General features: G+C 40.6%; 2 protein-coding genes across 11 annotated transcripts in view; one reads left to right on the top strand and one right to left on the bottom strand.

The window, feature by feature from the left end:
• IGF2BP3 (insulin like growth factor 2 mRNA binding protein 3) overlaps window positions 1–10664 on the top strand; it is a 147072-nt gene extending 136408 nt beyond the window's left edge. For 3 of the 6 annotated variants that reach the window (XM_081536447.1, XM_081536449.1, XM_081536451.1), the window contains 5 exons: window positions 52–171; window positions 3717–3791; window positions 7144–7275; window positions 7975–8088; window positions 8382–10664. In XM_081536447.1, coding sequence (XP_081392573.1) covers window positions 52–171; window positions 3717–3791; window positions 7144–7275; window positions 7975–8088; window positions 8382–8480 — 540 coding nt within the window. In that variant the 3' untranslated portion in view covers window positions 8481–10664. Of the gene's footprint in view, window positions 1–51; window positions 172–3716; window positions 3792–7143; window positions 7276–7974; window positions 8093–8381 lie in introns of all 6 variants that reach the window. The other 3 variants (XM_081536448.1, XM_081536450.1, XM_081536446.1) reach the window with 2 other exon arrangements.
• Window positions 10665–11177: 513 nt separating this feature from the next.
• The window catches only part of MALSU1 (mitochondrial assembly of ribosomal large subunit 1), a 61209-nt gene continuing 55597 nt past the window's right edge, over window positions 11178–16789 (bottom strand). For all 5 annotated transcript variants that reach the window (XM_081536454.1, XM_081536452.1, XM_081536453.1 and 2 more), the window contains 2 exons: window positions 13540–13621; window positions 11178–11390 (listed from right to left, as the gene is read on the bottom strand). In XM_081536454.1, the coding sequence (XP_081392580.1) occupies window positions 11203–11390; window positions 13540–13621 (270 nt within the window). In that variant the 3' untranslated portion in view covers window positions 11178–11202. The remainder of the gene's footprint in view (window positions 11391–13539; window positions 13622–16789) is intronic.

Raw genomic sequence — 16789 nt, 5'->3', positions numbered from 1 at the left:
CACCACAGCCTCATCTGTATCCACTAAGCATGGATGTCCTGTCTTTTCCAGCAGCAATCTGAAACGGAGACTGTCCATCTCTTCATCCCAGCGCTGTCTGTAGGCGCCATCATCGGCAAGCAAGGGCAGCACATCAAACAGCTTTCTCGCTTCGCAGGAGCGTCTATTAAGGTACTGTTCTGCCAACTGCGGCTCTCCTGCTGCTTTAAGGACAGCACGTTACAGAGATGTGAGTCTTTCTGTCACTTTCTGTGAACTGAATATAGCAGTCTATACTGGGGTTACATAGGGTGTGATAGGAGACTCTGTGTAATAACACTAGCTTAAACAAGGTAAGCTAAATTCTCTCTCCAGAAAAAGCCGACTGGAGGTAAAGAGCCCAGCACTGGAGTGGGGTTCTGCTCCGCCATGGCCTTGGATATATATTCCTTCTAGCTCATCTTCCCCGGGAGTGGCCTTAGTCCCTCCCTCCCTCCCTCCCAGATGACGCCACTGTGTGTCCTAACAATCAAGGCTGTAACCCTTTTGTTTTAAGGAATACACAAACTGACAAAGTCTTGATATAGTCATAGCTTTCATCAGGAAAACATCAGTGTACTGGAGGTTTTGTTTTGGTTATGTCTTATAAGTATTCAAATAAATATTTGAATATAGTATCAAAAAACCCACATTGCACTCAAGTGTTTATAACATCTTTATTTATAACTGGGAAATGGGGAAGAAGACAACTAGCAAATGCATAAATTGTGGCTTATCTATATCATAGAGATTACTTAGCACTAAAAAGGAGGGAGCTGTTGATAAACACCACACATATTATGCTAAGAGAAAGAAGACTCAGAAGGCTATACACTGTATGATCCCACGTGTGAAAGTTCTGGAAAAAACAGGACTATGGAAATGGAGGAGAAAAATCAGTGGTTGCCAGGAATTGGAGGAAGGGTTGGAAACAAAGAAGCAGCGTGAGGAAATTTGGAGAGTGCTGGACTGCTGACTGTGGTGGTGCTCACAGCTGTGCATTGGTCACCAAATGAAGTTTAGTGTACATAAACTACGAAGTTAATTAGAAAGCAAAATGCATAGGACAGCCCTCATATGCTCTCTTGTAGCAAAAGATTAACAAAATATGTGAACAGAAAATGCAGCCAAAATAAATAAACAGGTAAAGGAAAAGGCATGGTAAAAAGACCAAGTGGTGAACTAACTTTACTATCCTGTAAGTTTCCTGATTAATGAATTAAATTAAAAAATTCTCATGCACCAAAAAGAACCTACCAGATACTGTTTTTGTAAAAATTGCAGCGAATGTTTTATGAACAAGAATTGGGTATTTAGATACTGGGCTCTTTTTGTCTTTCTTGGAGTTTTGATGATGAGGGTAAAATGTTTTTCTTTCCAAAAAGTCTGAAACATGCATAATGTGAAAGGTGCATTAGCACTCTGAACACTTGGCTATATTTCCATAATGTAAAGTCCCATTCCCAGGTACTTTTATATGTACCTGTATGTCTGCTATCACCAAACCATAGTTATTTGTTAACTTACTGGACATTAAGATTGTTCCAAATTTCTCCTGCACAGTGATGGATTAACTTTTGGTCATATTGTCATATACAACCTTATTCTTTCACATGAGTCTACACAAGTGTATCTGGTGAGTCTCAGGGCATGTGCTTTCTTTTCAGCTTCTCAGACATTAGAGCAATTCGTACTCTTAACCTCGGTATTAAACTCAATATTAAAACTCAGTTTTATCTCAATTAACATTAAAACTCAGTATTAAAACTCAACATTCAGAAAACTAAGATCATGGCATCTGGTCCTATCACTTTATGGCAAATAGAAGGGGAAATAGTGAGAGACTTTATTTTTGGGGGCTTCAACATCACTGCAGATAGTGACTGCAGCCATGAAATTAAAAGACACTTGCTCCTTGGAAGAAAAGCTATGACCAAGCTATACAGCATATTAAAAAGCAGAGACATTACTTTGCCAACAAAGGTCTATCTAGTCAAAGCTATGGTTTTTCCAGTAGTCGTGTATGGATGTGAGAGTTGGATTATAAAGAAAGCTGAGCACTGAAGAATTGATGGTTTTGAACTGTGGTGTTGGAGAAGACTCTTGAGAGTCCCTTGGACTGCAAGGAGATCCAACCAGTCCATCCTAAAAGAAATCAGTCCTGAATATTCATTGGAAGGACTGATGTTGAAGCTGAAGCTCCAATACTTTGGCCACCAGATGCGAAGAACTAATTCATTGGAAGAGACCCTGATGCTGGGAAAGATTGATGGTGGAAGGAGAAGGGGACGACAGAGGATGAAATGGCTGGATGGCATCACCGACTCAGTGGACACGAGTTTGAGTAAACTCCGGGAGTTGGTGATGGACAGGAAAGCCTGGCGTGCTGCAGTCACGGAGTCGGACACGACTGAGCGACTGAACTGAACCTCAGTATGTGAGTGCTCTCACCTCCAGTCCTCTACCACCAGTACTGACAAAGGTTCTTTTTCAAAAAGAAAGCCAGGGACTTCCCTGGTGGTCCAGTGGTTAAGATTCCATGCTGTCACTGCAGGGGGGTGCAGGTTAGATCCCTGCTCAGGGAGCTGACATCCTGCAGGCTGGGTGGCCCAGTGAGGGGTACTAGGGAGGGAAATCGAATGATAGCTTCTTTCTAGGGGTTTTCTGTGAATAATTCTAAGAGTGTGGTCTAAAATAATTATTGGCTTTTTTTACAGATTCAAAATTAGTGTCCAGCGTAAAGTAGGAATAGTATCATTTTAGGCCTAAGTAACAGAAATGTTAGCTTTATTTTCAGGGAGTGAGAAAGCATGACTCTGTTAAAAGAAAAAAACTGGTCTTCATTTGTAGCTGTGTAGGACAGGGTGTACTAGACTGTAAGTAATTGATAGTGATCATACTGAGTGGTAAATGTGGTGGCTTTTATTGTAGTTTTTGCTTCCTACTCCCATTATTTACTATGCTATGCTATGCTATGCTAAGGGAGTTGCTTCTTGCACAGCAAATGTCTAGCAAAATTTTTTTCTTCAAACAATTCCTGCCAGCCAACTGCCTAAATCCTTTCTTACTGAGGGAACGCTGGCTTTTTCTCCCTTCAACAGTCTCTGCAGCATATCCCTTGCCTGGCCTTTTGTGTGATTTCATACACTCTGCCAAAATAGAAGTCTAAGTTCACTCTTCTGTCAGATTAACGTTTACTCTATGTGTTACTCCAGTGAGTGTACTTTGGGGGGACATACGTGCCATGCATCTATACGTATGTATATACATACCACATTGTAGATTTGTGACCCGAGCAGTTTCTTGCACATGTGGGAAGCTCAGGGTGTGATGCTGCGTGTGGGACCAAGGACCACACGGTGAGCACCCACTGGTGCAGTGAGGAGCAACACGACAGTGGAGCCAGACACAGCTCCTCCTCCAGCTCCACTAGCCTGTGTGACCATGGGCCAGATGACAACTTCTCCAGCCTTTGGTCTCCCTGTTGGTGAAGTGGGCCAGGTGAAGTGTAAGCGTACAGGATGTGGCAGGAGCCGTAACTAATGGACCCACACTCATCACTGCCTCTCTGTAACTTTCTTCCAGAAGGCTTATTTTTTACATTTCAGTAAGTCATGTGCAAAAGATAGGCTGGTTTGTGTAACATTTTCTATCAGTGGAACTGGAAAGTGTTGTGACCCATTTCTGGTCTGTTACAGATCGCTCCAGCTGAAGCACCAGATGCTAAAGTGAGGATGGTGATTATCACCGGGCCGCCGGAGGCTCAGTTCAAGGTATGTGCCCTGGAGTGTGTGCACAGATGACAGATGAATGCTTTCTTTGCAGAAACTCCATAACCTGGCTTCTCCCTTAAATAAATCCAGTACTCAGTAGAAAGAATCTCTCAGTGAAAATTGCTAAGACTAAGAACAGAGTAGAAACATTCCTCACATAACATTTTAAAAATAAACAAAAACCTTTGTGTGAGAGTTCTGTAATGGTCATTGGGTTTACCTATCTCCCAAGGGAGAATTTGCTCAGTGCCTTGTTAGCATAGGTGAAGGTGAGGTGATAAGAATGGTTTGTATGCTTTGTTACTCTCAGATTTTTCCTCCTGTCCCTAAGAAGCTTTGACCTTGACTTCAGATGTTCCTTTTTCCTCTTACCCTTGAGTTAACTTCGGTTAACTCCTTGGTCCCCAGTTTCTCAATTAGTCACTCTAATCTTCAGAATTTTTGAGGTAGAAAGGGCAGGGATTCTTGAGGCATCTGTCCTGGTATGACCCATCGGTCATTTTGGGGGGCTTGGGGCCAGAATGCCCCCCACTCTGTCCTGAGAGGTGGTGCAGTAGGGGGATGAAAACCAGAGCCTTTGCAGCCAGGCTGCTGGTTCAAGTACCAGCCCTGCCATTTACTAGTGATACAACCTTGGGCAAGTTACTTAACCTTTTCCTAGCTAGCTCCTCATCAGTAAAGTTGGGGTTAAAAACATCCACAAAGTTTAAACAAGGTTATATGGTTTAATAAATCAAGTGGTTAAAATAGTGCTGGACACATAGGAAACAGTATAAATGCTCTGGTGGTGTTAAGCAGACTTGGGATGAATCAGACTAAGACCATGCCAGATCCTCAAATTCACATATACATACATACCTTTCAGTATATGATTTCTTCCACAAAACTCAGAAGGGTGTCTGGTTTGTCACAGGTAAAAGCAGCTACTCAATTCAGTGTAATTTACCCGAAACCCCTGTCCTGTTTCTACTACTTAGCAGCTGTGTTAACAGGAGAACTCTTTAAGCCTTAGTTCTCATAGCTCTAAAACGTAGCTAAGTTATAAACCATCACTTTCTTTGACCTCTTTTTTTCCATGGGCCATATTTCACTAAAAACCTGAAACTTTTTTCATTTCATTTACAGGGTACAGGAAACAAAAGGAAGTGCTTTGAGATGTAGGTACAGTTGGCTAGGCTCAGACTCAGGTCAAGAAATTTACTTCTTCATACCAGCCTTGTGGTCCCAGCAGTTCAGATCAAAACTCAGAAATGCTGAAAACTACATCCTCCCCCAGATATTTACAGGACCAGTTACTTTTAGCCTGAAATATTAAAAGAGGAATACAAACATGTTATGTTCTGTTTTCTAAATGGATCTTGTAATTTTTATAATGCTTGTATGCTGGGAAATTCAGAAGTTGTTTCTCTATACCCTCCGTTACCCGTGTTGTGCACTTGTCTTAAATGGTACATGTAAGAAAAGCTCTAATGCTTCAATATCAGTTATGTGGTCAGTGATAATTACAAATTATTTTAGAGATCTAAGTATTAGAAACAGATCTAAATATTAGAAAATAAGCTTTTAAAATCGTTAAGAAATACTGTTTTGGAGGACAATATATATCCTTTGTGTCCTTCGACTGTGTTAATTGTATCTGTGGCCTGAGACTTGAGGATGACTGAAATATAAGGTACTAAGATGAATTTTTTAAATGTCTGTAACCCCCTAAAATGAGCTTACTTCTGCACTGATGAAAACATGTTTTGTACCTGTGTTTTTGTTCTCTACTATGGCAGCCTGTTGGATGAAACCAACTCTAGCTTCTTTTTCCTTTGGTGTATACCAGAGCAAATTTGTGGTTATACATAATAGGAGATTTATAATGTATAATTTCTTGTTGTATGCAGCAATTGACAGGATATGTTTGACTTTATCAGTTGTATATGTTAACTTGATTTTGTAGCTTCAGTCAAAGTAGAAACCATCTGGCTCACGAAGAAATGTTTGACAGAAAATATTCCTTGCTGGCCCATTTAGACGTGAGCTTGGCTTCTGGTGAGCCTCATGTAAGTGGCTCTCTAGTTTTCTCAGTCTCTGTTATGCAAGAAAAATGCAGTTACTATCTTATTGCCAGCAGGAAAGTTTTACCTTTCAAGTTCAGTTCAGTTCAGTTCAGTCGCTCAGTCATGTCCGACTCTTTGCGACCCCATGAATCGCAGCACACCAGGCCTCCCTGTCCATCACCAACTCCTGGAGTCGACCCAAACCCATGTCCATCTCGGTGATGCTATGCAGCCATCTCATCCTCTGTCGTCCCCTTCTCCTCCTGCCCGCAATCCTTCCCAGGCATTAGGGTCTTTTCCAATGAGTCAGTTCTTCGCATCAGGTGGCCAATGTATTGGAATTTCAGCTTCAACATCAGTCAGTCCTTCCAATGAATATTCAGGACTGATCTCCTTTAGGATGGACTGGTTGGATCTCCTTGCAGTCCAAGGGACTCTCAAGAGTCTTCTCCAACGCCACAGTTCAAAAGCATCAATTCTTCGGCGCTCAGCTTTCTTCACCGTCCAACTCTCACATCCATACATAACTACTGGAAAAACCATAGCCTTGAGTAGATGGACCTTTGTTGACAAAGTAATGTCTCTGCTTTTAAATATGCTATCTAGGTTGGTCATTAACTTTTCTTCCAAGGAGTAAGCATCTTTTAATTTCATGGCTGCAGTCACCATCAGCAGTGATTCTGGAGCCCCCCAAAATAAAGTCTGACACTGTTTCCCCATCTATTTCCCATGAAGTGATGGGACCAGATGCCATGATCTTAGTTTTCTGAATGTTGACTTTTTCACTCTCCTCTTTCACTTTCATCAAGAGGCTCTTCTTCGCTTTCTGCCATAAGGGTGGTGTCATCTGCATATGTGAGGTTATTGATATTTCTCCCGGCAATCTTGATTCCAGCTTGTGTTTCTTCCAGCCCAGCGTTTCTCATCATGTACTCTGCATATAAGTTAAATAAGCAGGGTGACAATATACAGCCTTGACGTACTCCTTTTCCTATTTGGAACCAGTCTGTTGTTTCATGTCCACTTCTAACTGTTGCTTCCTGACCTACATACAGGTTTCTCAAGAGACAGGTCAGATGGTCTGGTATTCCCATCTCTTTAAGACTGGAGAGCAAATGGTCAGTCATTCAACTGCCTCATCTGTGATGTACAGTCATCACTGTTGTCAACCTTTCCTAGTGCAGATGTATCACTGCAAAGGGCTGCTCCAGTGGGTCCAGGCCATTAATTTTACCCACTGTAAAATGAATGAACCTTTTGGCCTTTCCTACATGAATGACACTGATAGGCTATGTTCTCATCTGTAGGCTCAGGGAAGAATTTATGGAAAAATTAAAGAAGAAAATTTTGTTAGTCCTAAAGAAGAGGTGAAACTTGAAGCTCACATCAGAGTGCCATCCTTTGCTGCTGGCAGAGTTATTGGAAAAGGAGGCAAAACGGCAAGTACTTCAGCAAATCCTGTGCAGTGGTATGAAAGGGAAAGCATTGAAAGGTACTTAGGAGTTCCAAGTCCCTGAATTTTGGCTAACTTATAAAAGCAGGACATCTGGGCCAAGGTTTGGAGAAGACTGCCCTTTGTTCCTCCTGAGTGTTGAGTGTCAGCTACTGGTGAAAGCAGTGCCTCTCTTTCAGACCACCTTGTGGGAGAGGACTGTCTCATGAGGGGACTTTTGCATTTTTCTGTTGATAAACATCAGCTTTTTATTTCTATTGTGCAAAAATACTTAATGACATGAAAAGAAAACTTCAAAAAGTTTCATCTACCTTTATAACTTAACACCTCTATAACTGAGAACTGGTTTCCAGTTTCTCTTTAAATAACTTCAAAATCATAAACAGCTTTGAAAATGACTTGGAAGTCACTGTGAGTGTATTTTGGAATCAGATTTTTAGGGGTCTGAATTTGGCTTTGTCATTAATTTATGTAACTGTAGGTAAGTCAGTTTCTTTGAGGCTTAGTTTTAATTATCTTGAAATGGGACAATACTAATAACCAAATAGAATTATTAGCATATTAGATGAGATTTACAAAGACATAGCTCAATATTTTGGTACAAGTGTTCAGGAAATGTAATTTTTTAAAAAACAAAAAAACCCTAACAGTTCCACTTAACATGATTTCTGTTTATCTCCTTCAGGTGAATGAGCTCCAGAATTTGTCAAGTGCAGAAGTTGTTGTTCCCCGTGACCAGACTCCTGATGAGAATGACCAAGTGGTCGTCAAAATAACTGGTCACTTCTATGCTTGCCAGGCAAGTGGGCTCCGGTGTGTCAGGGCAGCTCTGCTGCTGCCTTCACAAATGGAAGCCATTCTCCCATGGGTGTCTCCATGCCATAGAAATATTCAAGGCTGTATTTGATGCTTAATATGGTAAATCCCCCTTTCAGCAGGTGATTTTAGAGACTCTGCTAGCAAACGAATTAGTACGTATCTTTAATCTTCAAATAAATTTTAATTTGAAGTTAATTTAAAAAATGGAAGAGGTGAAATAAGTTCCTGTAATATTTGATCAGGTAGAAATTTCAAGGCCCTCTCCTTTTGCAGGTTGCCCAGAGGAAAATTCAGGAAATTCTGACTCAGGTAAAGCAGCACCAACAGCAGAAAGCTCTGCAAAGTGGACCATCTCAGTCAAGGCGGAAGTGAAGGCTCAGGAAACAGCCCACCACAGAGGCAGACGCCAAACCAAAGACAGACTGCTTAACCAACAGCCGGGCGCTGACCCCTTACCCAGCATCACATGCACAAGTTTTTACCTAGCCAGTTGTTTCTGAGGACCAGGCAACTTTCGAACTCCTGTCTCTGTGAGAATGTATACTTTATGCTCTCTGAAATGTATGACACCCAGCTTTAAAAAAAAGAAAAAAATGAGGGGGGAGGGAGGGAAAGAGACGAACTCTGCACTTCCCTTTTGTTGCATTTCTCAGTATAACAAATATCTAATTTTTTAAAATATTCATTTCCCCCATGATGCCAGAAATTGGTTTAAATGGTGCATTCGTGAAATTCATCAAATAAAACTAGATTGCTCCTAAGTCCAATTGTTAAAATTGGATCAGAATTATTACAAGTACTTAACTGTTAACCTATTAGCATAGAAAAACTGTTCTCAGTTTAACACTAACACAAATAACCTAAGGGAAGTGCTGAATGGTGTTGGCAGGGGTATTAAACGTGCATTTTTACTCAACTACCTCAGGTACTCAGTAATGCAATGAAAGCAAAATTTTTTTTTTTTTCCTGAAAATTTTATATACTTTATAAAGATAAGTCCAACTGTTTTTTAAAAAATAAATTTAATTAGCTAACAGGCAAATAACTGAAAAATTTTACTTCTGGCTGGTGACAGTAAAGCTGGAAAAATTTCACGTTTTTTGAGGCTTCTGACAGTTATTAGTTGGAAAATCCAATAAATGTTCAGTGATACGGAGCAGTGCCTATATTTGGAGAGCAGCAAATACCTTTTGTTTGTGGTAGGGAAGTTTTTGATGGTACTAACAGAGCAAAGTGGTTGCAGGAGGTTTTGGAACGACTAGTTTTAAATGGCTTCAGGAGACTTCAGTTTTTCTGTTTGGCTATGTGATTGAATGCATAAATGCTTTGTGCTTTTGACTATCACTACCTAAAGTAAGTGTATCTATGGAGACATGCAGCCCCTGTGAACTTAATCAATTGACTGGCAGGAAGAGAGCTTCAGCTTGCCTTGCAGGATGCTTAGTTTGCCAGTACACTTCAGACCAGTTGGTCTACGCTTGGAGCAGACCCCGAAAGAGTTGCTTTGTGAAGACCAGTGGGGCAGTCAGATGGTGTGACAGTGTTTAAAGGCAATAAAAAGGCTACATCTCCATGTGCCAGGCACTGTCATGAGCCTCCAAGTAAGCTGTTTTGAAGATTTTAAGCAATGATAAATCAAGATAAATGAAAGGCCACCTAAAATATTACAGAAAATGCAGGAGGATTTCTGTATTCTCTGCAACCAGTTATCTGAAAATAAGTCAAAAGGTAGAAAAATAAAAGAAGAACTTTGGAAATATAATTTCAATGACTGTGATAAGACATTTGACCTTTGCTACTGAACGCATTCACCCATTCCTTAACTTGATGGCAAAGCCTGGTATGTACAATTACATGGGTGTGAGTGGTCTCCGAGGCCACGCTGCTCTCAGAATTGTGGTGCTTTTGTTCATTAAATCACAGTCATCATATAATACTGATCTGAAGGGCAGATATAACCCTTTAAAGTATCATTTTGCTTCATTTGTATTTCAAGGTGAATTTCTACATGGACTAGCTAAGTTTTTCTGAAGATCACTGTATCAATTAAACATTTTGAAAATGACTTGAAATGTTTTTCTAAATGTTTTCAGAAAACCAGTTTATTTTGTAGTTTTAGCCAAAAAGTGCCCTTTTTGTCACGGAATTCATCAAGCGTTTTTTTTTTTTTTTTTTCTATACAATGAATTGCTTAAAAAAAGAAGTAATGGACTGGCTTTCTGGTTGGATTTTGGGTAAAATGGGCTTAAGGCCAGAGCTCTTCCTCAGTATTTGATTTTTCAAGCTTTTTTTTAAAAAAATACAGATAGGTGCTACATTTATATCTGCCTGTTTAAATTCTGTCATGTTTCACTTCTAGCCTTCTAGTGTGGCAAATCATGTTTTACTTTCAATGAAGCATTGGTAATGGCGTATCTGGTAATACTAGGAAGTAATTCTGTAATTGAGTTTTGTACTCACCACATATGGATCATTCCTCATCTGTAATGTGCCCTAAATGCAGCTCCATTTTCCAGATACCTTGATGCAGAATAAAGTACTTCATTATTAGGTGCAGCCTGGTGTGTAGTATGTTTTATTTTTGGCTTTTCAGATTACTGTGAATGTCCTGAATTTCATCAAAATTTAAACTTCCTGTTAACTAAAAATCCATGTCAATCTTAAGGTAGGCACCAGTATCTACTACTGGCCTTACTGTGAACCTTGATAATAATACTGTTGCATATGAACGGAGAATGAAAAGGTAAGTAAGTTACAGGACCTGTGGGGTGGTTTTGTTTTCTGCTTTTTAAAAAATTTTTGGCTATACTATTCTACAGAATAAGATTTAAACTTTAAGATTACACTCTGAGCAGATAGTTCAAGTGAAACACAGGGGCCAATGCAACTTCTAGGCAATCTGCTGGAGTCTCGGGAATAGACAATATATTTAATTTGAATATAATGATTCGTGGTATGAAAATGAACTCACTTACCTACAATTTCCATGTAACAGTCAGGATTAGAACCCAAGGAGACTACCTGTTTTCGTAACAACCAACTAGGTTAAAAGAAATGACTCAATCCAAATTTGAAATGACTAAAGCAGTTCATTTTATTCATATTTAAACTCCACAGGAGTCAGAGATGAAGTGTCATCTTCTATTCCAAGAATGAAGTCTTCAGGTAAGGTCTCAGATGCCATCTGAGCTAACTGGTCATCGTAAGAACGTAGGGTCCATAATTTCTCTAATTCATAGGTTTCTCTGGTTTCTGGAAGCATCAAATGAATCACCATGCTGCCTACCAAGGACAGATAAGAATCACAAGTGAAGAAGCAGTTCATTTACTTTTACACTTCTGATCTCACAAATCTTGTGACAATTAGAGCAGTGGTTCTCAAACTGTGAACCCCAGATCAGCATTACCTGAGAACTTATTAGAAATGTAAATTGTGGACACCATCTAGCAAAAATACTGCAGAAGTGATGCTGTGCTTCTCTCAGTGCATCATACACATGGTATAAATGTCAGTATGTAACACTACTTATGATAACCTACACAACCAAAGATGGGATCTGTCAGGTTTCGCTTGGTAGACAATCCAAAAGTACTGTAATTCTGCACAGCTTGTGAGCAAAGCACTGGCAGAGTTTTATCCTGGACTATATTTTTTAAGGATGCTGGCAAATATTCTTAGAAATACTGTCTCCTTCCAGAACAAAGAGAAACTTTGCTTACAACAGTGGTTCTCAATCAGGGACTTTTTTTTTTTTTTCACTTTTTTTTTAATTGAAGGATAATTGCTTTACAGAATTTTGTTTTCTGTCAAACCTCAACATGAATCAGCCACAGGTATACATATATCCCCCTTCCTATCCCAACCCTCTAGGTTGAAACAGAGCCCGTTTGAGTTTCCTGAGACATAACAGCAAATTCCCATTGGCTATCTATTTCACATGTGGTAATGTAAGTTTCCATGTTACTCTTTCCATATATCTCACCCTCTCCTCCCCTCTCCCCATGTCCACAAGTATATTCTCTATGTCTCTTTCTCCATTGCTGCCCTGTAAGTAAATTCTTCGGTACCATTTTTCTAGATTCCATATATATGCATTAGAATACGATATTTATGTTTCTCATTCCAACTCAGTTCACTCCGTATAATAGGTTCTAGGTTCATCCACCTCATTGGAACTGACTCAAAGGCATTCCTTTTTATGGCTGAGTAATACTCCACTGTGTATATGTATCACAACTTCTTTATCCATTCGTCTGTTGATGGACATCGAGGCTGCTTCTGTGTTCTAGCTACTATAAATAGTGCTGCAGTGAACAATGGGATACATGTGTCTTTTTAATTTTGGCTTCCTTAGGGTATATGCCTAGGAGTGGGATTGCTGGATCATATGGTGGTTTTATTCCTAGTTTTTTAAGGAATCGCCATACCGTCTTCCATACTGGCTGTATCAATTTACATTCCCACCAACAGTGCAAGAGCGTTCCCTTTTCTCCACACCGTCTCCAGCATTTATTGTTTGTTTGTAGACTTTTTGATGATGGCCATTCTGACCTGTGTGAGGTGATATCTCATTGTAGTTCTGATTTGCATTTCTCTAATAATGAGCGCCCATCAGGACATTTTTAATTTTCACCTTTACAGGGTGCAGAGAGGAGAAAGGATGCTTCCTGCTAAACATCCTACAATGCACAGAGTATTCCTCTCCACCCAAAATGCTAAGAGTGACATGGCTGAGAAACCCTGATGTAAACAGCCTTGGCAGAAAGTGTTTTCCACCAGTGTAACTGCAGGCCTGCTTCCTGCCCATCTAACCTCAGGGTTCGTCTCTTTGAACCGCGTGTGCAGGTGTCACCTGGTCCTGTGCTGTTCGGGGAACCTGCTGCCTGATGTTGCTACTGCTCGTGCTGAGGAACAAACTATGTTTCATCAACCCCTGAATAACTCTTTTAGCTTACAAGGTAAGATTTCAGAGCCTGCACAGTTCTTCACAGGTACTGTTTTTACCTTTGTATTAAGTACATTCTGGGGAATTACCTTGAAACTATGTATCTATTAATTCTCAAATCTGTTAGGTCTTCTCAGAATTCCAGTCTGCTTTTCTTACCATTCCCTGTGCCTAGAATGCCCTTCACCTTATCCGAGTTACTTAAGGCCAAGCTTCTGTGTACACCAAGGAGCCTTCTATCCCATGTTACTCATCCTGTTCTCCATCAGCTTTCGGACCTGTGTGGCTACTTAATACACACTAGGTGAGATGAGGATGTCAGATGTGAAAAAGACCGAGTGGGTTAAAACCAAAGAAAACTTAAGACACCTATCAAAAACTTTTTGTGGAAGAACACCCAGACCTTGATCGTTTTACAACTGAACATAGTTTGAGATTAGTGCGTTATCATTTATTTATCTGTAGAATGTGCTAAGGTAACTTACCGAAGTCCACACAGAGCCAGTCATCGGTGTCCTTCCCTTCGATCTTAACGTGAGGCTCACTTTTATATTTCAGGTGTTTGTACTGAAAGAAGCCAGGTCACATGTTAAAGGGGAAGAGGTTGGGGCAAGTCTGTTCTTACTGAGAAGTCTTGGACTTATTTGGGAACATACTTCTTCATTCCTCACAGCTATGCCAAACCCCTTAATAACAGCTCCCCCCTTAAATCCTACCCACATCCTACAGCTCTCTCCTGAAGGCCAAACCATTGTGATAGGCAATCAAGGTGCCTCTGAGGTTCAGTTCAGTTCAGTCGCTCAGTTGTGTCTGACTCTCTGTGACCCCATGAATTGCAGCATGCCCGGCCTCCCTGTCCATCACCAACTCCCGGAGTCTATCCAAACCCATGTCCATCGAGTCGGTGATGCCATCCAACCGTCTCATCCTCTGTCGTCCCCTTCTCCTCCCGCCCCCAATCCTACCCAGCATCAGGGTCTTTTCCAATGAGTCAACCCTTCACATAAGGTGGCCAAAGTATTGGAGTTTCAGTTTCAACATCAGACCTTCCAATGAACACCCAGGATTGATCTCTTTTAGGATGGATTGATCGGATCTCCTTGCAGTCCAAGGGACTCTCAAGAGTCTTCTTCAACACCACAGTTCAAAAGCATCAATTCTGCGGCGCTCAGCTTTCTTCACCGTCCAACTCGCACATCCATACATGACCACTGGAAAAACCATAGCCTTGACTAGACGGACTTTTGCTGGCAAAGTAATGTCTCTGCTTTTAAATATGCTATCTAGGTTGGCCATAACCTTCCTTCCAAGGAGTAAGCGTCTTTTAATTTCATGGCTGCAGTCACCATCAGCAGTGATTCTGGAGCCCAAAAAAGTAAAGTCTGACACTGTTCCCATCTATTTCCCATGGAGTGATGGGACCAGATGCCATGATCTTAGTTTTCTGAATGTTGAGCTTTAAGCCAACTTTTTCACTCTCCTCCTTCACCTTCATCAAGAGGCTCTTTAGTTCTTCTTCACTCTCTGCCATAAGGGTAGACAAGCCTAAATTCAATATCCAGTTCTCACCAACAACTTCCTTCTGTCCGTCACAGCTTCCCTTCACCCTCAGGGGAGGCAGATGTTTCTTCCTGTTTCAAGGCTCAGTCTATTCATATGCACCCCATATTTAATACAGCACTATTTACAACATCCAGGAGATGAAAGCAACCTATATGTCCACCCACAGATAAATGGATGAGATGTAGTACATATATACAATGGAATATTACTCGGCCATAAAAAGGAATGAAACTGGGTCATTTGTAGTGACGTAGATGAACCTAGAGTCTGTTAATAGACTGAAAACAGGAAGAGGAAAACATCATATATTAACGTTTTTATATATACATATATTTCTAGAAAAAAAGGTACAGATGAGCCTATTTGCAGGGCAGGAATAAAGAAGCAGATGTAGAGAATAAATAGGAAGGGAAACGGAAGGCTAAAATGAATTGGGAGAGTAGCACTGCCATATACAAACTGCTACGTGTAAAACAGATCGCTACCAGGAAGTTGGCACACAGCATGGGGAGCACAGTTTGGTGTTTTCTGATGACCTAGAGCAGTGGGATGGGGAAGTGGTGGGGGGAGGGAGGCACAATGGGAGGGGCTGTATGTATACATATAGGGGATTCACTCTGTTGGACAGAAGAGCTAACAACATTGTAAAGCAATTATACTCCAAATAAAAATGAATTTAAAAACAGATCAGTAATCTTGAAAAAAGTTTAAAAATAGATGTGTAACCCAGCCATACTAATTCTGGGTATATACCCTGAGAAAACTGTATAATCAACAAGAAAAACTCGGCACTATCATGGCAGCACGATTTACAATAAATAGCCAGGAAATAGAAGCAACTTATGGATAAAGAAGCCATGGTACGTGTATACAATGGAATATCACTGAACCATAAAACAGAACTTGGGTCATTTTAGTAAATGTGGATAGACTAGAGTGTCACACAGCAATGATCAGAAAATATCATAATAACATACATCAAATCTAGAAAAATGGTACAAATGAACTTACTTGAAGGACAGGAATAGAGAAGCAGACGTGGAGAAAACACATATGGACACAGGGAAAGGGGAGGGTGGGATGAATAATATAACTCGGCCATAAAAAGGAACAAAATTGGGCCATTTCTAGTGATAAGGTCTATCATACAGAGAGATTTAAGTCAGAGAAATACGGTATATTAACATGTGAAAGTGTTAGTCACTCAGTCGTATCCGACTCTTTGTGACCCCATGGACTATAGCCCACCAGGCTCCTCTGTCCATGGAATTCTCCAGGCAAGAATACTGGGGTGGGTTGTCATTTCCTTCTCCAGGGGATCTTCCCCACCCGGGGACTGAATCCAGGTCTCCTTCATTGCAGGCGGACTCGTTACCAACTGAGCCACCAGGGAAGACCAATTAACATAAAATATGGAATCTGGAAAAATGGTACAGATGAACTGACTTACAGGGAAAAAACAGATAAGCAGAAGTAGAGAATGACAAGTGGACAGGCGGAGAGGAGGGTGGGATGAACTGAGAGAGCAGAACTGCTGATATATACACTGCCATGTGTAAAATACAAAGCTAGTAAGCAGCTGCAGTACAGACAGCTTAGCTCACATTCTGCAGTGGCCCAGAGGGGTAGGATGGGGAAAGGTGTGCGTGGGAGGGAGGCTGGAGAGGAAGAGGATATATGTATACTTATAATTCATTCACAGTGCTGTATAGCAAAAACTAACAACATTGTAAACCTAATATTCTCTGATCACCATTATCTATGGAGGAAAAAAAAATCATGACCCAGCAATCACAATACAGGATGGATCTCACATCACCAAGAGAAAACCACAATTCAAAAACACACGTACCCCACTGTTCACTGCAGCACTATTTACAACAGCCAGGACATGGAAGCATCTAAATTTTCATCCACAGATGAATGGATAATAAAATGTGGTCCACACATACAATGGAATATCAATTCAGTGATGAACTAAAGTGGGTCATTTGCAGTGATGTGGATGTACTGAGAATCTGTCATACAAAGTGAAGTATGTCAGAAAGAGAATCAAACATGACATATTAACACATATGCATAGAATCTAGAAAAATGGTACAGAAGAACCTATATGCAGGATGTGACAAGTCACAGAAGTAGAGAAGGGACATGTGGACACGGGGAGAGAGG

This window comes from Giraffa tippelskirchi, chromosome 10, assembly GCF_054371585.1.
Source record: "Giraffa tippelskirchi isolate mGirTip1 chromosome 10, T2T-mGirTip1v1.2.pri, whole genome shotgun sequence".
NCBI classification, from domain to species: Eukaryota; Metazoa; Chordata; class Mammalia; order Artiodactyla; family Giraffidae; genus Giraffa; species Giraffa tippelskirchi.
This window is presented reverse-complemented; position numbering and strand designations above follow the sequence as displayed.